This window comes from Budorcas taxicolor, chromosome 5 (genome assembly GCF_023091745.1).
Source record: "Budorcas taxicolor isolate Tak-1 chromosome 5, Takin1.1, whole genome shotgun sequence".
Classification (NCBI taxonomy): Eukaryota; Metazoa; Chordata; class Mammalia; order Artiodactyla; family Bovidae; genus Budorcas; species Budorcas taxicolor.
The window spans coordinates 130,124,525-130,145,888 of NC_068914.1; the positions used below are offsets into that span (position 1 = coordinate 130,124,525).

Here is a 21,364-nt window from a genome sequence, read left to right on the forward strand (position 1 = left end):
ACCAATGTAGTTACCAGCAGAAGAGCCCGGTCTCTGTCAGAAGTACTATTAGAATTGCCCTCCCTGGGCCTGCTCATCAATTTACTCCAAAGCGTCAGAGCCAACTATTGTGTTTAAATGACCAGAAAAGAGCTTCATAAGGCACAGAAGTTAAGCATTATAGGCGCTTATAAAAAATTTTGATTTTAACCTCAGCTTACCTATGTGACTTCGGACAAACGACTTTTACTTTCTGTGTACTTCAGTGTCCTCCTCTACAAAACAGTAATGTATTTCCTAAGGCTGTTGAGAAAGTTCAGAGAGACATGGCCTGGGCCTGGCACACTGTAAACTTCCTATAAACTTGAGCTATTATGATTATTTTTGCTGCTGCTACTATCATTCTGTATGTAGATTTCTTTTGAAATTTAAGCTAATTCATCTTAATGTAGGTACTCAACCAACACTAATAACAATATGCAATATTTTCTTAATATTAAAGGTTTATAATGAAGTATGAGGGAATATATAAGGGGAAATCTATATAAAGAGTCTTTTAAAATTTAACCCATGATATGTGTTGTCTGTTAGTACTAGCAGTGATTTACACGTATACATGCACTCCAGTAAGACGTGGTGAACTTCCCAGGCAGCATTAGTGGTAAAGAATCTGCCTGCGACATAAAAAGAAATGGATTTGATCCCTGCATCAGCAGGATCCCCTCAAGGAGGGCATGGCAACCCAGGTCAGTATTCTTATCTGGAGAATCCCTTGGACAGAAGAGCCTGGTCGGCTACAGTCCATGGGATTGCAAAGTCAGACCACGACTAAAGTGATTTTGCATGCATAGACACGGAGGACAAAAAAAATCTTTAGTGGTTGTGTGCTTTCTTCAGGGATAGTAGAGTTCTATCACTAGAGACTAAAGAAGTTTCTTACTCTTGAAGATTTTAACTCCTGGTCTTGAAAACTGTCTTTGACTCAGAGCTTAGGAAAAATCCTTGTTACCTGTGGCTAACAGGAAGGGATATAAGTTTATCACGTGAAGTTTCATGTAGTAACATTGCTACACATATGGTAAGTTTATATGATACACAGTAGAAGAGAGAATTTTAAGGAATACTGACATCATTACTTATTTAACTTGGACAATTAAGGAACTTTCATTTCCCTGTTGAACATACAGAATTGTTATGGTGATCTCTGAAATAGCATGAAGACTTCTAGCAGAGTGGATGTTGCATCATAGTCACTGAGAAAATCATAGATCTTGCACTTCCTCTCCCAAACGTGCAAACTATTTTCAAGCATCCAGCAAGTATACATTCTGGAAGTGAGTCTGTTTAATATAAAAGATTATATATATATACACACATATATATGTGTGTATATATATATAGTCTAATTTTATATGAACTAGCATTTGTTTTCTTTTTGTACTGAGTCAAAATATGCTTTTCAATGTTTTGATTGCTATTATACACCCCCTTCAATCTATGGAGATAACAACAAACAGTAATTTCACAGTGATGAGCTTAGTCAAAGATAAGTGTCCGCTTTAAAAAAATCTTTCTGATAATACTCAGCTTTTCCGTATTTAATGGTGAATTCTTGGAAACAAAAGATTTTTTTCCCCTGAGAAACATTTTTTATTGTTACTTTGAAAGGAATTTAAACAGTGTTTTATTCCCATAAAGTAAACTAATTAAACATATGAGTATAGTCACTGATATAGAAAAGATTTGAAGAGCTATCCAGCCAGTGTCGTCCTTACCTTGCCAAATGGAGATGTATTTACTGGTTGGTGACCTCAGGAATAGATGCAGAGTGTTCATCTTCCCACAATAATGAATGGCAAGTTTGGAGCAGCATAAAAAGGGTCAAGCGAATAGGTTATACATCATATGGGGAGGCAGATGTTGGAACATATTGTAATGGATTACTGTGCAGTACGTGAAGATGGCTTGTGGAGTAGGAAAAAAAAAACGAAAGGAGTGAGAGAGAAAGAGATAAACTATCAGTTGGTATTTTCTTTCCTGACTCTTGCATATATATTTGGTTCTTTAAGGAACTTCTTCAGTTATAAAAGTCAAAATGTTTTTCAAGCTATTCAAGACTTATTGGTGTGTAATAAAAGGAAGAAAGCCTTTTAAAATCTGTTTCATTTGAAGTGTTTCTTATTTATATGCTTCAGTATCTGCAGTGAAACAGCATGAGAGCATCCTACCTGTGAAAAAGGTCTTAAGATTTAAGGAAGTTCAAATGTGTTCTTTAATTTTTAGCAGGATGCCATCCTCACACCTTCTCAATGCTATATCCCTCTTTGATAGCTCCATATGATTTCCAGGTATCACACTGAGTGAAAACAAATTTGGGATAAAATAACAAAGCTCATCTATGTATTATTAATATTTGGTGATATAATATCGCTTTTGTACATGTATTCACTATAGTTTTTTTAATAGAAAAATCACACTACAGCCAGACAGAATACTTTACTTTTCTATTCTAATTTTTCAAAGACATATCACCCAGGAGTAGTGTATTTCAGGAGATGTGGGTCATGATAGCAGTAGTTTCTGTCTTGGAGCCCTTGCCAGCCAGCCCCATATTTCCTCAGGCATGTTTTCCTAGTGGCTCACCTGTTTTCTATGAAGTCAAAACATTCCTTTCCTGAGGTGGATAACAATTATTTTCCCTTGGTGGCTTGTCTTCTTCCCGTAATCCTGAACTCACCTTTGCATGTCACCTGACCACCCACCTTTTGAAGACTATATCCACTCAAGTTATTCCCTTGCTTAACATGCTAATGAAACTCTGATATTTCAACAGCTTCAAATCATTCATTTTTTTTTAAATTAGGAACCATTGATATGCTATTAGTTGAGGATGAGTTGGTTGGATGGCATCACCGACTCAATGGACATGAGTTTGAGTAAGCTCTGGGAGTTGGTGATGAACAGGGAAGCCTGGCATGCTGCAGTCCATGGAGTCACAAAGAGTCAGACATGACTGAGTGACGGAACTGAACTGAACTGATCCTTCATTTCTACAAATCTGTACTAAGTCTGAATTTACTTTTTCTTTCAGTTTGATACATTTCTTTTTTTTCTTCTAGTTTTGTCAGGAACTGTGTCCAAATCCTGGATCTTCCACATTCTGTAAACTTATTTAAACTTGCTTCTAGAAGTGACTGTGATGGACACAGACCATCACTCCCATTGCCCCCTTGAGAATAACTCCTGAACTGGAACACTAGTCTGGAGGTGAAGTGAAAATTCCCCCCAAATCCCTCCAGGTGCCTTTCTTTCAGTCCCTTTCTCCCAGGGCCTGTGGTGGATCTGGTGAAGTGGCAGGAGTAATGCCTCACTTCCCAGCCCCCACCACACTTACATGGGTTAACCGCCAAGAAAGTTGTGAGTAGGCAACTCTAAACATCTCCTCACTACCCCAAGCCTTTCACCCTCACACAGACTTGACAGAGAGTCTCAGTCTTTAGAGCTGGCTGTCAACCCTAATTATATAGTCATGATTTTCTCCCAGCAGTCACCTTGTCCATGCCAAGTCACTTCAGTTGAGTCTGACTCTTGGCAACCCCATGGGCTGAAGCTGGCCAGGCTCCTCTGTTCATGGGATTCTCCAGGCAAGAATACCAGAGTAGGTTGCCAGGAAGATCTCCAGGGGATCTTCCAGACCCAGGGATTGAACCCAAGTCTCTTGCATTGCAGGCAGTTTCTTTACCACTACCACCACCTGAGAAGTCTTCAGTTCAGTTCAGTTGCTCAGTCATGTCTGACTCTTTGCAACCCCATGAATCGCAGCATGCCAGGCCTCTCTGTCCATCACCAACTCCCGGAGTTCACTCAGATTCATGTCCATTGAGTCAGTGATGCCATCCAGCCATCTCATCCTCTGTCGTCCCCTTCTCCTCCTGCCCACAATCCCTCCCAGCATCAGAGTCTTTTCCAATGAGTCAACTCTTCGCATGAGGTGACCAAAGTACTGGAATTTCAGCTTTAGCATCATTCCTTCCAAAGAAATCCCAGGGCTGATCTCCTTCAGAATGGACTGGTTGGATCTCCTTGCAGTCCAAGGGACTCTCAAGAGTCTTCTCCAACAGCACAGTTCAAAAGCATCAATTCTTTGGTGCTCAGCCTTCTTCACAGTCCAACTCTCACATCCATACATGACCACAGGAAAAACCATAGCCTTGACTAGATGGACCTTAGTTGGCAAAGTAATGTCTCTGCTTTTGAATATATTGTCTAGGTTGGTCATAACTTTTCTTCCAAAGAGTAAGCGTCTTTTAATTTCATGACTGCAATCACCATCTGCAGTGATTTTGGAGCCCCCCAAAATAAAGTCTGACACTGTTTCCACTGTTTCCCCATCTATTTCTCATGAAGTGATGGGACCAGATACCATGATTTTCATTTTCTGAGAAGTCTTAGTGGTTAATAAAAGTTATCAACTTTCAGAACTCACTGTGGCGTGCTAGTATTGCTTGATGGATACAAAGAGTGCATGGTCTTTTAAAATCTTTATTGCACTTCTCTACTACAATTTTTGAAAATTTAAAAATTTAAAAATTATTATTGTGTAAGTATATAAATAGAAAAATCAGATGAGAGGAAAATATGTTTAATTGTATTACTTTTTGTTGTCATCATATTGTTTATCATTATGGACCTTTCAATAATAGCTATACACTGCTATTAAACTGGATATTCTCAGTCTGATAGGTTTTATTCTTTGAAGTTAAATTCAAATTTCAAGAACCCTTACAACTGAATGATTAAAAAAACCCAACTTTTTAAAAGAGCAAATGATCTGAATAAACATTTTACAAAGAAGCCATAGAAATGACTAATAATGGGCCTTCCTAGGTGGTCCAGCAGCTAAGATTCTGAGCTTCCAATGCAGGGGATTCCAGTTCAATCCATGGTAGGGAAACTAAGATTTCTCATGGCATGAGGGGCTGCCAAAAAAAAAACTAAAAGTTAATTTTAAAGAAAGAAGATTTTTTAAAAATTGCTAATAAGTACATGAAAAAGATGTTCAATATCATCAGTCACTAGGGAAATGCAAATTAAAACCACAATAAGGTACCACTTCACTTCTACTAGAGTACTTGTGATCAAAAAAGATAGACAGTACCAAAAAACTGATGATAACACAGTGCTACTTAGAACACAGAGAGGATCAGCCACTTTAGAAAGTTTGGCAGTTTCTTGTCAAAGTAAACATTAACTTACCATCTCTGTATCCTTGGGCTCAGTTGTGTCCGATGCTTTGCAACACCATGGACCATAGCCTGCCAGGCTTCTCTGTCCATGGGCTTTCCCAAGTAAGAACACTGGAGTGGGTTGTCATTTCCTACTCCAGAGGATCTTCCCAACCCAGGAATTGAGCCCTGATCTCTTGCCTCTCCTGCAAAGATAGATTCTTTACCACTAGGGCTACCTGGGAAGCCCTTTAGATTCATAGAGGGACTATTCTTGATAACCTAAAATTGTAAACAAACAAAATGTCCATCAACTGGATAAGCAGATAAACAAATATGGTATGTCAATGCAAATGAGTGCCATTCAGCAGTACAGTGGAGCAGAATACTTATACATGCTATAACACAAAGGAACCTCAAAAACATGCTAAGTGGAAGAAGACAGATCTTTTTTCTTCTGTCTCCTCCAGTTCTGCCCCACAACTCTCCATGTTATGTTCACTTACCTGAAATATCTCTCCATTCTAACTTTCTGTTGCAACTCCCTTAAAAACTTCTATTCAGTAGGACTGTAGCTGGGTGCCACCTTATAGTGCTTTAAACGACAATCACAGCCAAGGAATCTGTCCCATCTAGAACAAAGCCATTTATCTTCTCTTGAGTGGAGCTGGGAGTTAGAACAGTGGGAGTGCAAGCTGTGGGCTCAGTCTTGAAACAGCAAGGAGAGCAGGAATCTAAATTCACATCTGCCCTCCAGATCATACTAGTTCATGGAGGTGAAAATATGCATAACATAGAATTTGCCATCTTAGCCATTTTTAAATGTATGTTTCATTGACATGAATTACATTCACATTGTTGTGCAGCCAAACTGACCGTCCATCTCCAGAATTTTCTCATCTTCCCAAATTGAAATTCTGTAGCTATTAAGCAGTTATATCCCTTCCCACTTCCCCAGTCCATCCTCGGCGTCTGGGAACCACCAGTCTTTATGTCTTATGAAATCTACTACTCTAGGTACCTCATATAAGAGGAATCATACAATATTTGGCCTTTTATCATTGGCTTATTTCACTTTGCATAGTGTCTTCAAAGTTTGTTCATGTTATAGCATTTGTCAGAATTCCCATACTTTTGAAGGCTGAATGACATTCCATTCTATGCACATTACACACTTTGCTTATCCAATCCTCCCTTGATGGGCACTTGGATCTCTTCCACCTGTTGGCTAATTGTGACCAATGCTGCTGTGAGCATGGGTATAAAAATGTCTGTTTCAGGCCCCACTTTCAGTTGAAATATATATCCAGAAGAGACTTGTTTTTGGATCATATGGTAATTGTTTCATTCTGAAGAATTACCATAGTGTTTTCCAAAAGCAGCTACACCATTTCACATTCCCAACATAAAGGCTCAAGGATTCCAATTCCTCCACGTCCTCACCAGTACTTGTTATTTCTTTTTTTTTTTTTTAATGATGACTGTCCTAATGGGTTGTGAAGCAGTATCTCATTCTGGTATTCATTTGTACCCAGCTATTTTGAAGGTACGTTTGTCCAGATGAGAGAATGAACCATATTTTATTAAATACTTCATTAACTTGATTTGTAAATTGTCAATTTTTACATACGTGGCGTGGATTTTGTATTTGCACTTTTGCCCTGGAATCTAGGTCTATCATGTTTTTCATGCAGTGTGCTTAAAAAACATAAAAAAAAAAAAAGAGCCTATGGTATTAAAGCAAGAAGTCCATGTTTAAACTCAAGTTGCTTTCATAATTTTCTGTGAAGAAACATTATGAAAAATAATGTACAAAGCAAATTTATTCACATTGAAACATGCTGATATGTTTTGAAAGATTTTCTTCAGTACATTAGTTTCTCTTTAAACTCCACATTTAAGTTACATTAAGAAGCTGAAATTAAGCCATAAAGATAACACTTATGGAGGCTTGAAATTGCTTTCTGAATATTTTCCTCACAAATGTTAGCTCTATGTCCCTTCCCTTAAAAAAACAAACATGATTGTCAGACATATCATATCTAAACGTGAATCTCTCAGGTTAGATTTAAGCTTTAGGAATATCAATTTTTAAAATCATAATAAACCACAATACACACATTTTAAAATTTCTAATCAAAATAGTTAACACATTATAGACATATTAACTTTTATTGCCAGATTTAAGTCACTGCACTTAAAAAAATAATTGTGCCATTTCTCTACATGTTTGAGCTTCAAAATTCTCTTAATAAGGCAGTTTTTAGCTTTGTGATGTTCTTTTTGAAGATTTAGGACTGTATGTGTTTGTTTATGTGCACGTTTAGAAGTTACTACTTCTAATTTCTGAGTGAGAGCTTTCTCAGTCACCAAGTATGATAAACAACTTCAACTTTCAGCCTTGTTCCTGTTTAAATTCTTGTGATAGATTAAAACAACCTCATTGGTCTCATTTAATTAAATATTGAAAATATATAAAAATCATTTATAGATATAGTATGCCACTTTTATGTATCATTGATATGAAATTTCAGTTGGAGAAAAAGATTCTACTTCTAAAATAATATTAAACAATTAATTTAGCAAAAACAATACTAAGTGGTTGTGCAGTGTATTAACACTCTTCACTCAAATCATGGAATCAGTTTTTTTTTCCCTTTTCATTTTCATAGCTGTTACTTAAACTGTCATTCAGATTACCACTACTAAATTTTGATAACCTCTGTAACTCTTGTCTTTTCTTTATTCTATTTTAAACCATCAAACTGATTGCTCACAAGCTTTCAGTGGCTTTCTCTTGCCTACATATTAAGTTTAAACTATTTTGCTTATATTTCAGGATTTTCTGTAAGTTGAATTTAGCCTAAACCCAGAACTGTTTTATTCTTCCCAAGGTTTGAACTCAATTAGGTCATTGTCCTGTCTACCACCCCTGTGCTCCCATTTGCCATCCACATCATGCTGTCTATTCCCATTGTGACAGTCTGCTCATTCCTGCTCCTGGACCTGGCTTTAAGTGGTGCGCAGTCCCACCTCTCTTTTTATGCTCAGCTTAGCTACACCTCTATAATGAAAACATATCAGAATGCCCTGAGTCATTTCCTTTTTTTTGGCATGCCTTTTAACAGTGGCACACAGTTGCCGTATACTTATAGTCCCAATATTTTATGTTTACCAGTGTTGACCTAGGGAAGAAACTATGTTTATACATTTTCTGTATCCTCCACTGTACCTAACACAGTCCAGAGTATGTAGTAGGAGGTTAGCATGTAAATGTTGCCTAGTTTCTCACTTGGTATAATTGCGTGCATGCTTAGTCGCTCAGTTGTGTCCAATTCTTTGCAACCCCAGGAAATGCAGCCCGCCAGACTCCTCTGTCCATGGAATTTTCCAGGCAAGAATACTGGAGCAGAGCTGCCATTTCCTTGTCCAGGGGAACTTACTGACCCAGAGATCAAACCTGCATCTCCTGCATTGGCAGGTGGATTCCATACCACTGAGCCACTGGGAAGCCCATTTGGTATAATTAATCCATGAATAATTATGACTTATTACTTATTGATCAAGCATTTTTTACCATGTGTTTTTCTGAGTGTTCTGTACACATTTTGTGATGTATTTCTCACAGTAACCATGTCAGGTTAGTTTTATTTATCCCTGAATTTGCAGATTAAGAAATTGTTGTTCAGAGTGATCACTCAAGATCACTAGTTTAGAGTTGGGATTAGAATTGTGGTTTGCCGTGGTGGCTCAGACGCTAAAGAATCTGCCTGCAATGCAGGAGACCTGGATTCCATCCTTGAATCCGGAAGATCCCTTGGAGAAGGAAATGGCAACCCACTCCAGTATTCTTGACTGGAGAGTCCCATGGACAGAGGAGCCTGGTGGGCTGCAGTCTATGAGGTTGCAGAGTCAGACACAACTAAGCGACTAACACTTGCCTTCCTTTTAACTCTCCCTCCAAAAGTAAATGGCCCTTGAAGCGGCTTAAAATGCTCAAGATACAAAGATGTAATTTTAAGGAACAATTTGAGGCAAAAGTGAGAGTTCCTTTTATGTATTGGTAGATATAGATAAACATACTTATGAGCACATGAACACCAAGACCCTAAGTAACCAGTGAATAGATTCCAACCTAATTGTACATCATTGTCTCCATTAAAAAAGAAAATCATTGTCTGAACTAGGTGTAGGGATAGGGGAAGGGAAAGGGAATAAGAATGCAAAATTTTAAGTCATATAAAAAATAGAAACTCTAATGCTCTGTGGGATCAGGGAGTTTTAGAGATCAAACCAAATCCTTAACATATTTGTTTCCAGATAAGGGTCAAGTTATTCTTCAAGGTAAAAAAGTGTTTTTCTGTCAGTCTGGTTAACCTCATGACCTGAGTGTTCTCTTTAAGCTTCAGCTTTTTATGCTTAGAACCTCTCAACTTCCCTCTGATGTTAAGAACAACTTAACTGTTTTTCATAAAAGTACACTTATTATAATAATCCTTATATTTAACTCCAGGTTTTGTCTGCTATCCTTTAAAGAGAAACATGAGCCAGTTTTGTTTTTAAACATGTTTATTTATGTATAATTATGTGCATGTGTGCTCAGTCACTTCAGTCTTGTCCAATTCTTCGGCGACTCCATGGACTGTAGCCTGCCAGGCTCCTCTGTTCATGGAATTCTCCAGGCAAGAATACTGGAGTGAGTTGCCATTTCCTTCTCCAGGGGATATTCCCCACCCAGGGATTGAACCCTCGTCTCTTGCGGCTCCTTCACTGACCACTGAACCACCAGGGAAGCCCATATATATAATCTTAAAACTATATAAAATTACTATTTTATATATTACTACTAAAATTACTGTTTTATCTATTACATATATTAATAGTATGTAAATAAGATCTGTGGTTAAGGGGATGCTTGCTACTTCAAGTGGCTTTCAAGTCCCTGTAGATTCCATGCACCTCCCCTCTCAACAAGGTCAGCCAGTGATTCTGAGATTATATACCTCCTTCACCTCAGGTGGTGCTAGTGGCAAAGAATCTGCCTGCCAGTGTAGAGACATGAGTTCAGTCCCTAGGTTGGGATGATCCCCTAGAGTAGGAAATAACAACCCACTACAGTATTTTTCCTGGAACATCCCATGGACACAGAAGCCAGGCAGTCCATGGGGACATAGTCCATGCGGTCACAAAGAGTCAGACACAACTGAGCACAGACACACACCACAATGGTACAGATACCTATCATTACACTCTAGTCTGCTTGAATAAATGATATAAGATGCTAATCATCTCTTGACTTTCTTGTTTTATTATCGGTCAACACACCCATCTTAATGGATAAAAAAATGGATGTAAGTTTTTGAAAACCTGAATTAAAATTAGTCTCAGCAGCATTTATTTTTTAAGTTGCCTACCCTTGATATATAACCAGGTATGAAAACCACTGTCAGTCTCTTTAAATCTACTGAAAAGTTATTTTAACGTGTGAATGGTCAAATTAGGTCCCAGCAGTATTAAAACTTCTGGTTTATTTATTTGTGCAAGCCCAATGTATATCAGATCCTGTAAGAATGAAGCCTCTTTATGTTTCTATAATATATCATAAATTCAAGGAGCACATATATTTGACACAAATTAAAATATGTTGGAAATGAATATTTCCTATTTCCAAACCTTGTCAAACTAGGCAAATTAGATGTTTGTGGTGAAAAGTTAATCACAATTGAGTAAATGTGGTTCTGTATATCTGCCCCTTGCGTAGCGAAAACCAACTAGAAAGGAGAGAATTAAGCATTGCTCCTTAATGTTAACTATACTGAATGTTAACCTTACTGAGGAGTAAGCGTATGATTTTTTCATCATTAATTATTTTATCTCTATATTTTGTAAAATGGTGTGTTTCCAGTATACTGTTCTGATAAAAGTGTTTAATTGGGCTCGTGTATTTTAAAAATTTATCTTCTTTTCTACTCAGGAATTTTAAAGACAGTTTAATTCAGATAAACCTTAATTAATAAGTAAAATGAAAATATTGCATTTATTTGAATGAAGGAAGAACATATAAGATTTTTTTTTAATTCCAAGCATATACCATCTCCAAACTCAATTCAATCAAGTGTTTCAGTCATACTTATACTTGTATTTTTAATAATAGTTCTAATACTTCCTGGAAGTTTTGAATCTTTCTGTAGTGATTGATGTTTAAACATTTAATCACCATTTATAAGTGATAATCATCTATTTAATTAAATAATACAAATAGTCATTATTCTTTAAATACTCTGCAATAATTTTGTAATGATCAAATTTAAATTTTGAATAACTAATTTGTTCACAATTTTCTTCTTAGCTACAGAGGTTAAAATATCCCATGTCATTTTTGTAATTACTAAATAATCTTATATTTTTGTGTATACTAAACCAGTAATATGTTTTGTTAGCTTCTAGAAGTAATTGCCACTGTAATTTTAAAGATAAGGATACCATTTACAGTACAATGTGAAATTTGCAATATGTGTTATGGTTAGCCAACCAGTATTTTAAAATACAGATATTTTAAATTTCAGTATACTGGGAAATTTTTAATTTGCAAAATGATATCCTGGGATATTCGTTATTTTCTTAATAGCTTCAAAACCAGTACAGGATGATGACAGAAGAAATTATTTTCTGAATTGCAGAACTTAATACATAGGTTTTTAACAGAAGTGCGGGAAATGAGTCATTTCTGATACTTTAAAAACGGTAAACTCCCAGTCATCATCAATTCAGGTCAGTCACTCAGTCGTGTCCAACTCTTTGCGACCCCATGGACTACAGCACACCAGGCCTCCCTGTCCATCACCAACTCCCAGAGTTTACTCAAACTCACGTTCATCGAATCGGTGATGCCATCCAGCCATCTCATCCTCTGTCATCCCCTTCTCCTCCTGCCCTCAATCTTTCCCAGCATCAGGGTCTTTTCAAATGAGTCAGTCATCATATTTGACATCATATCCTTTTACTTCTGAGGTAATATATTAAAAACTGAAAGCTGCACAGTCATGTCTGACTCTGCTGCCCTATATAGTCCATGGAATTCTCTAGGCCAGAATACTGGAGTGGGTAGCCTTTCCCTTTTCCAGGGGATCTTCCTAACCCAGGGATCGAACCCAGGTCTCCCACATTGCAGGCCGATTCTTTACCAGCTGAGCCACAAGGGAAGCCCAAGAATATTGGAATGGGTAGCCTATCCCTCCTCCAGCGGATCTTCCTGACACAGGAATTGAAGCAGGGCCTCCTTCATTACAGACGGATTCTTTACCAACTGAGCTATCAGGGAAGTCCAATCTATTAAAGCCTTATAAATTAAATCTTATTCTTTTTTCTGATTGGGATAAGAAATAACATAATTCCAATTCATGCAAAATAATGTGGGGGAGGACAGTCATTATTGGTAAGTAAGTAAGTAAGTAAAGTCCCTCAGTCATGTCCAACTCTTTGTCACCCCGTGGACTGCAGCCCACCAGGCTCCTCAGTCCATGGGATTCTCCAGGCAAGAATACTGGAGTGGGTTGCCATTTCCTTCTCCAGGGAATCTTCCCAACCCAGGGATCAAACCCGGGTCTCCCACATTGGAGGCAGACACTTTAACCTCTGAGCCACCAGGGAAGCCCTTCATTATTGATAGTATTAATATACTTCTCTGTAATTTCTTTTGTCAGGAATGTATTTTGCATTAGTTTGCATAAAAAATAAGTCATTTTTACAGTAATTTCAATGTCCTGTTTTTGTTTAGACCAAAGTTGCTGAAAACTGTGAAAAAAGTATAAATATGTTTTCATGTAAATAAGTGCTAGTTCTCAGTTTTCATTGTTTCATTTATAGAGAGACCCCTCTTATCAGAGTCTCTGGTTTATCCTGAACAGTTTCAGTCTTTCATATTTCTTTCAGAGAAAAACCAAGATAATCCAGAGAACTATTTGACAGTACTCTTCCTTGAGAGGTTTATCTTTAGCATCAATCTTTTTATTACAGAAGTTCTAGCTTGCATAGTAAAAGCTATCCAAGAACTCTTAAGACAAATAAGAAATGAGAAATTGTGTTGTATTTTATACATATATAGACATACATATGTGTAAGTGTGTGTATACTTATTTATTGGAAGCTTCCCTGTTGGCTCAGACAGTAAAGAATCTGCCTGCAGTGCAGGAGACAGGAGAGCAGTGCAGGAGATCTGGGTCAAGAGGATCCACTGGAGGAAGAAGTAGCAACCCACTGCAGTATTCTTGCCTGGAGAATTCTATGGACAGAGGAGCCTGCTGGGCTACAGTCCATGGGGTCACAAAGAGTCAGACACGACCGAGTGACTAGCACACATACTTATTTATTAATACTTATATGTGTATATATAGATAGTTGCTTCTTCAGTCAGATTTTTTTAACTTTCACAAACTGCTACGTGGAGATGAAAGAGTGTTACTGTAAACATTTGATGTGACTCCTGAATCGAAAGCAACCTACTTGTTTTAAGATACTACATGATATGGCTATAGTTCTCAAGTAAAACTTTCCCTTATTATTAAATGGATTTGTCAAAGAATTTTTGCTGGTTATTTAATAAGAAATATTTAGTGATGGCTTAGTCAAAGAGTATGCATTTTAGATAGTATTCCTTAAAACCTTAATCCTCAAGATTATCTCAAGTTTGTCTATGTTTATATATCAAGAAGTAAAGTGGCATTGTGGCAAGCATCCAGTTAATTTTAATCAGTGCAGGTAGACTGACCAAATAATGTTCTTCAAATAGTCTCCTTCCATTCCTTTCCAGTGGCTTTTTTGTATTTCTGCACAACTAATAATCAGAAAAAAGTTGTGACAGTTGTCCATTTCAGCAAGTCAAAGAGGGGAAACATACAGAGTTTGAACCAGTATGGATAGTAAAAACTTTACTTAGTATATGAACCTACATTCTTTTGTAACACACCACGTAAAATTTAAAAGAGAGGGGGGAAAGTTATTAACCAAATAACATGATATACAGTACCAACCCTGATGTTGGTAAAGAGTAAATATGGATAGCTGTTATTTGCTTGAATCCCTGGTTATACTGAAACTAAAATTCCTTGTGTGTGGTGTATGTTGTTTCCCCCCTGAGAAGTAAGTCATGAAAGTTGAAGTGACAATGTCTATCTTTAAATATTCCAAGGCACTAAAGAAAAATACCCATAGGAAAAATACCACATCTTATTATAGGATTATAGGTACTTTCTGAGAGGTACATTTATTTCATTGCTGATAGTCCTTTTATTTTTTTTTCTCTCTCTCTCCTGTAGCAGTTATATGCTGCCCAGCTAGCTGCAATGCAGGTATCTCCAGGAGGAAAGCTCCCAGGCGTATCCCAAGGCAACCTTGGTGCTGCTGTATCTCCTACCAGCATTCACACAGACAAGAGCACAAACAGCCCACCACCCAAAAGCAAGGTACCCCTTTGAAGAAGCTACATGTTTTGGCATTTAGAGTTTGCTTTTTGTTTGATGATATGTATTGAGTACCTATTATGTACCAGTAACTGGCCTAAATGCTAGATCTTCAAGGAAACGATGGTTAGTAGAATCAGTAAGGATTGTGTCCCTATAAATTTACTCACGTAACATTTAGTCACTCATTTATTCAATGAACATGCATTATAGCTGCAGTAGAAAATGTGAGTGATACAAATATTTGAAAGGTAGTTGTGCTGTCGCCAAGAATGTTATAGTCTTATAAAATAGATACCCATGCTCTATTATATAAGGTCTTAGAAGGAGTTACAGGGAAAGAATGTTAAGTTATTAGGACAAATATATTATTAATACCTTCAATGAGGGACCTGCAAAGATTGTTCCAAAGGAGAACTGAAATAGACCTTAAATATGAGTATGACTGGAGCATAGAGAAAATGTTTTATTTAAATATCAGTAACTGGTTATGTGATATAGTATAGGTACAATTTCAGACATATTATCCAGGCAATTAGAAAGATAATGCTAGTGTTAAAGTTAGAGTATTTTGAAATAGTTTTGTTTTTAGGGCAAAGAAAGCATTTCCCGAGAGAACCTCAAAAAGGATCAGGGGGTTTTCAGATAATTTGTTTCTGGCTCAAAAGAAAGAAGCAGAAAAATTAATTTAAATTTCTTCATAATTTTTAAGCTCTTACCTAAATGATTGTATATGAATATATTAAACTTCCTATGTAAAAAAGTAAAAAGAGTATCCATGAAGTAATTTTCTCAGACATTGCTCAGGGAAATAATCACACATTAACAGTTAGAAAACCTTCAGTAGAAAACTTGACACAGTGAATTTACCCACCAAATATTGCTGTTTGTCTTTTGCTGAATTACCTAGAAATATGCTTCTGCTCTTTATTTTAAGAATTCATCTTCAAATGTCTGAAGAGTCATAGGGTTAGAGTAGTCACAACAATAGAAAAAATACACAGAGGAAAAAAATCTAGAAATTTTTGAAAGAGAGAAAGAATCCTGGAGTTTTTTAATCCTCCTCTAGTACCCTGGCACATGCTTTTCATAGTCAGTGTATTAATCCAGAATAGAAATTGGGAAAGAGAACGGTTGGATTGGGAAAGTGTCCTCCAGCCTCCATCTTCCCAAACTCCCCAAGTCTGTTTTTTCATACTAATAGATAAATACATTTGGAATAATAACTCACCCTAGACATGGACCTTAGATATGATTCACTAGCAACATGTACAAAGATATAGAGGAAAATTATGTACTTGCTACTGTGATGTTAGGAAATATGATAAGCCACTTTTAAGAACCCTTTCAGCTGTGTAATGGACCTTCCATGTTCTGTGCTTGAGGTGTACTTGAGGCATGGTGCACTTTTCTATATAATCACAGCAGAACATGTTTTTAAAACTTGGTAAAAATGGTGACATTTGTTAAATATAATTTAATTTTAAAGCAGTGATATTTTGGTGTCTCCATAGAACAGTAGTTTCAAAGTATTCCATGTACAGGCTCAATTCAGTTAGTAAATTCAGTCACTCAGTCGTGTCCAACTCTTTGCGACTCCACGGACTGTAACACGCCAGGTATCCTTGTCCATCACCAACTCCTGGAGCTTACTCAAACTCATGGCCATTGAGTCAGTGATGCTATCCAACCATCTCATCCTCTGTCTTCCCTTTCTCCTCCTGCATTCAATCTTTCCCAGCCATGGGGCTTTTCAAATGAGTTGATACTTTGCATCATGTGGCCAAAGTATTGGACTTTCAGCTTCAACATCAGTCCTTCCAGTGAACACCCAGGGCTGATCTCCTTTAGGATGGACTGGTTGGATCTCCTTGCCATCCAAGGGAATCTCAAGAGTCTTCTCCAACACCACAGTTCAAAAACATCAATTCTTGAGCACTCGGCTTTCTTTATAGTCCAACTCTGACATCCATACATGACTACTGGAAAAACCATAGTTTGACTAGATAGAACTTTGTTGACAAAGTAATGTCTCTGCTGTTTAATATGCTGTCTAAGTTGGTCATAATTTTTCTTCCAAGGAGCAAGTGTCTTTTAATTTCATGGCTGCAGTAGCCACCTGCAGTGATTTTGGAGCCCTAAAAAATAATGTCTGTCACTGTTTCCACTGCTTCCCCATTTATTTGCCATGAAGTGATGGGACCAGATGCCATGATCTTAGTTTTCTGAATATTGAGCTTTAAGCCAACTCTTTCACTCTCCTCATTCACTTTCCTCAAGAATCTCTTTAGTTCTTCCTCACTTTCTGTCATTAGGGTGGTGACATCTGCATATCTGAGGTTATTGATATTTCTCCTTGCAGTCTTGATTCTAGCTTGTGCTTCATCCAGCCCAGTATTTCTCATGCTGTACTCTGCATATAGGTTAAATAAGCAGGGTGACAGTATACAGCCTTGATGTACTCCTTTCCTGATTTGGTACCAGTCTGTTGTTCCATGTCCAGTTCTAACTGTTGCTTTTGACATGCATACAGTTTTCTTAGGAGGCAGGTCAGGTAGTCTGGCATTCCCATCTCTTGAGGAATTTTCCACAGTTTGTTGTGATCCACACAGTCAAAGGCTTTGTTATAGCCAATAAAGCACAAATGTTTTTCTGGAACTCTCTTACTTTTTCAGTGATCCAGTGGATGTTAGCAACTTGATCTCTGGATCCCCTGCCTTTTCTAAATCCAGCTTGATCATTTGGAAGTTTACAGTTCACATACTGTTGAAGCTTTGCTTGGAGAATTTTGAACATTGCTTTGCTAGTGTGAGATGAGTGCAATTATGCGTTAGTTTGAACATTCTTTGGCATTGCCTTTCTTTGGGATTAGAGTGAAAATGACCTTTTCCTGTGGCGACTGCTAAGTTTTCCAAATTTGCTGGCAGATTGAGTGCAGCACTTTCACAGTGTCATCTTGTAGGATTTGAAATAGCTCAACTGGAATTCCATCACCTCCACTAGCTTTGTCTGTAGTGATGCTTTCTAAGGCCCACCTGACTTCGCATTCCAGGATGTCTGGCTGTAGGTGAGTGATCACACCATCGTGATCATCTGGGTCATGAACATCTTTTTTGCATATTTCCGTGTATTCTTGCCACCTCTTCTTAATATCTTCTGCTTCTGTTAGGTCCATGCCATTTCTGTCCTTTATCGAGCCCATCTTTGCATGACATGTTCCCTTGGTATCTCTAATTTTCTTGAAGAGATCTCTAGTCTTTCCCATTCTGTTCTTTTCCTCTATTTCTTTGCACTGATCACTGAGGAAGGCTTTCTTCTCTCTCCTTGCTATTCTTTGGAACTCTGCATTCAAATAGGTATATCTTTCTTTTTCTCCTTTGCCTTTTGCCTCTATTCTTTTCACAGCGATTTGAAAGCCCTCCTCAGACAACTGTTTTGCCTTTTTACATTTCTTTTTCTTGGGTATGGTCTTGATTCCTGCCTCCTGTTCAATGTAACGAACCTCTGTCCATAGTTCTTCAGGCACTCTGTCTATCAGATCTAACCCTTTGACTCTATTTGTCACTTCCACTGTAAGGGATTTGATTTAGGTCATACCAGAATGGTCTAGTGGTTTTCCCTGATTTCTAAATTTAAGTTTGAATTTGGCAATAAGGAGTTCATGATCTGAGCCACAGTCAGCTCCCAGTCTTGTTTTTGCTGACTGTATAGAGCTTCTCCATCTTTGGCTTCAAAGAATATAATCAACTGAAAATTGGATTAAAGATTTACTGAGCACCAAAGCATTGATTGGGCTTCCCAGGTGGCTCAGAGGTTAAAGCAGACGCAATGCGGGAGACCTGGGTTTGATCCCGGGGTCAGGAAGATCCCCTGGAGAAGGAAATGGCAAACCAGTCCAGTATGCTTGCCTGGAGATTCCCATGGACAGAGGAGCCTGGTGGGCTACAATCCATGGGGTTGCAAAGAGTCGGAAAGCGACTTAACTTTCTTTAACTTTCAACTTTAAAAGAATTGATGCTTTTGAACTATGGTGTTGGAGAAGACTCTTGAGAGTCCCTTGGACCACAAGGAGATCCAACCAGTCCATCCTAAAGGAGATCAGTCCTTGAGTGTTCATTGGAAGGACTGACGTTGAAGCTGAAACTCCAATACTTTGGCCACTTGCTTCGAAAAGCTGACTCATTTGAAAAGACCCTGATGCTGGGAAAGATTGACAGCAAGAGGAGAAGGGGACGACAGAGGAGGAGTTGGTTGGATGACATCACTGACTCAAATCGACGTGAGTTTGGGTAGGCTTGAAGGGTTGGTGATGGACAGGGAGGCCTGGAGTGCTGTGGTTCATGGGGTCTCAAAGAGTCAGACATGGCTCTGCAACTAAACTGAACTGAATTGAACTGAGCATGGCCCAGCCCGTCAGAACAAAACCCATCTTTCGCCTCAGTGAGTCTCTCCCATCTGGAAGTTTCCATAAGTCTCTTATCCTTCTCCATCAGAGGGCAAACAGAATGAAAACCACAAGCACAGAAAAGTAACCAATCTGATCACATGGACCACAGCCTTCTCTAACTCAGTGAAACTGAGTCATGCCACATAGGACTACCCAAGACAGATGGGTCATGGTGGAGAGTTCTGACAAAACATGGTCTACTGGAGAAGGGAATGGCAAACCACTTCAGTATTCTTGACTTGAGAACCCTATGAACAGTATGAAAAGGCAAAATGATCGGACACTGAAAGATGAACTCCCCATGTCAGTAGGTACCCAATATGCTATTAGAGATCAGTGGAGAAATAACTCCAGAAAGAATGAAAAGATGGAGCCAAAGCAAAAACAGTACCCAGTTGTGGATGTGACTAGTGTTGGAAGTAAAGTCCAATACTGTAAAGAGCAATATTGTATAGGAACCTGGAATGTTAGGTCCATGAATCAAGGCAAATTGGAAGTGGTCAAGACAGGAGATGGAAAGACTGAACATTGACATTTTGGGAATCAGCGAACTAAAACGGACTGGAAAGGGTGAATTTACCTCAGATGACCATTATATCTACTACTGTGGGCAAGAATCCCTTCGAAGAAATGGAGTAGCTATCATAGTCAACAAAGGACTCTAAAATGCTGTACTTGGATGCAGTCTCAAAAATGACAGAATGATCTCTGTTTGTTTCCGAGACAAACCATTTAATATCACAGTAATCCAAGACTATGCCCCAGCCAGTAATGCTGAAAAAGCTGAAGTTGAACAGTTCTATGAAAACTTACAAGACCTTCTAGAACTAACACACAAAAAAGATGTCCTTTTCATTATAGGGGACTGGAATGCAAAAGTAGGAAGTCAAGAAATACCTGGAGTAACAGGCACATTTGGCTTTGGAGTACAAAATGAAGCAGGGCAAAGGCTAATAGAGTTTTGCCAAGAGAATGCACTGGTCATTGTAAACACCCTCTTTCAACAACATAAGAGAAGACTACACATGGACATGCTAACACTGAGAAAAATATGTAACTGTAGCGGCATAGTCATTGTCACACACAAATAACTCTCTAAAAGTATTATTCCAGATTTCCCCTCCATGATTTAGTAATGTGATTTCACATCATGGTTCATAATGATGCCTTACATTAGGGCATTTCATTTTATGACTTTAGAGTACATAGTTCACTTGTAAAGAACTGATGGGTTTTTCTTGGCCACTAGATAACTTTTTATCATTGATACTGAGTGTTGTTTGCTCATTCGTGTCCAACTCTTTGCTACCCTATGGACTGTAGCCCACCAAATATCGACTCCTCAAATCCCTAAATAGAATAATCATGAAGTCTTTGATGTCAGTCATCCTCATTCGTTTATGCATCTATTTATTTACTCATTATTTATTCATGCATTCAAAGATTTATTGAGCACTTGCTGTGACACTTCCTTAGGTAAACCATGGCAAATATAAAAGTGACGTAAAGCTTTCCAAGATAAAGACACTGTTTTATGAGGTATATGGTTTTGGATATTCATAGAACTCCACAGATTGGATGTGAAGATTGATTTTTCCAGTAATGTTAGAATGCCACCATATTGTATGGTTTCAAGTACCTCCCTTTATTTAGTGCTACTGGAAAAGTGGATTGTGTTTCTATAGCTATGATTATATACTGTTTAAAAAATACGTTTATACTTTATCACTAAATTTCACTTCTGGGAAATTAGCCTTCATGAATTTTCTATCATATAAAGTTTAAGAAAGCAGTTGAAAGTGTATTTCTTACCACTTGCAATTATTTTAAAGTACATAAGAATTTTAAACCAGGAAAAAATACCTCTTTTAAGATAACAACCACAATATAATAAAAATATGTCTGTTCTTTGCTCAGTTTCCTCTAGTATACTGTTTACATCCATTCTTATTGTCAGAAAATGTCTTAAATGTGCTTGTGTAAAGTTTAGTGGGTTAAAAATTGCCAGAGCAATAAATATTGCTATTGTCATTTTAATGAAGAACATGACTAAAAAAATACAAGCAACAATAAATAAAGAGGATGCATTTCAATACATGAATACCGTTTCTTAGAGACTGGAATTGACATTTATACATAGCATAATAAACATTTTGCCTTCACAGAGCCATTTCACTTTAATATAACAGTTATCATTTATTACTATATATAAATATATTTTGAAACAATCAATCCTGAGTGTCCGGAGGGCATTT

The 21,364-nt window shown here is 37.6% G+C and overlaps 1 protein-coding gene across 1 annotated transcript in view; it reads left to right on the top strand.

Moving 5' to 3' along the window:
* The window catches only part of SOX5 (SRY-box transcription factor 5), a 749,035-nt gene that overhangs the window by 645,627 nt on the left and 82,044 nt on the right, over positions 1 to 21,364 (top strand). Inside the window, exon 10 of the mRNA XM_052640182.1 lies at positions 14,519 to 14,665. Coding sequence (XP_052496142.1) covers positions 14,519 to 14,665 — 147 coding nt within the window. The remainder of the gene's footprint in view (positions 1 to 14,518; positions 14,666 to 21,364) is intronic.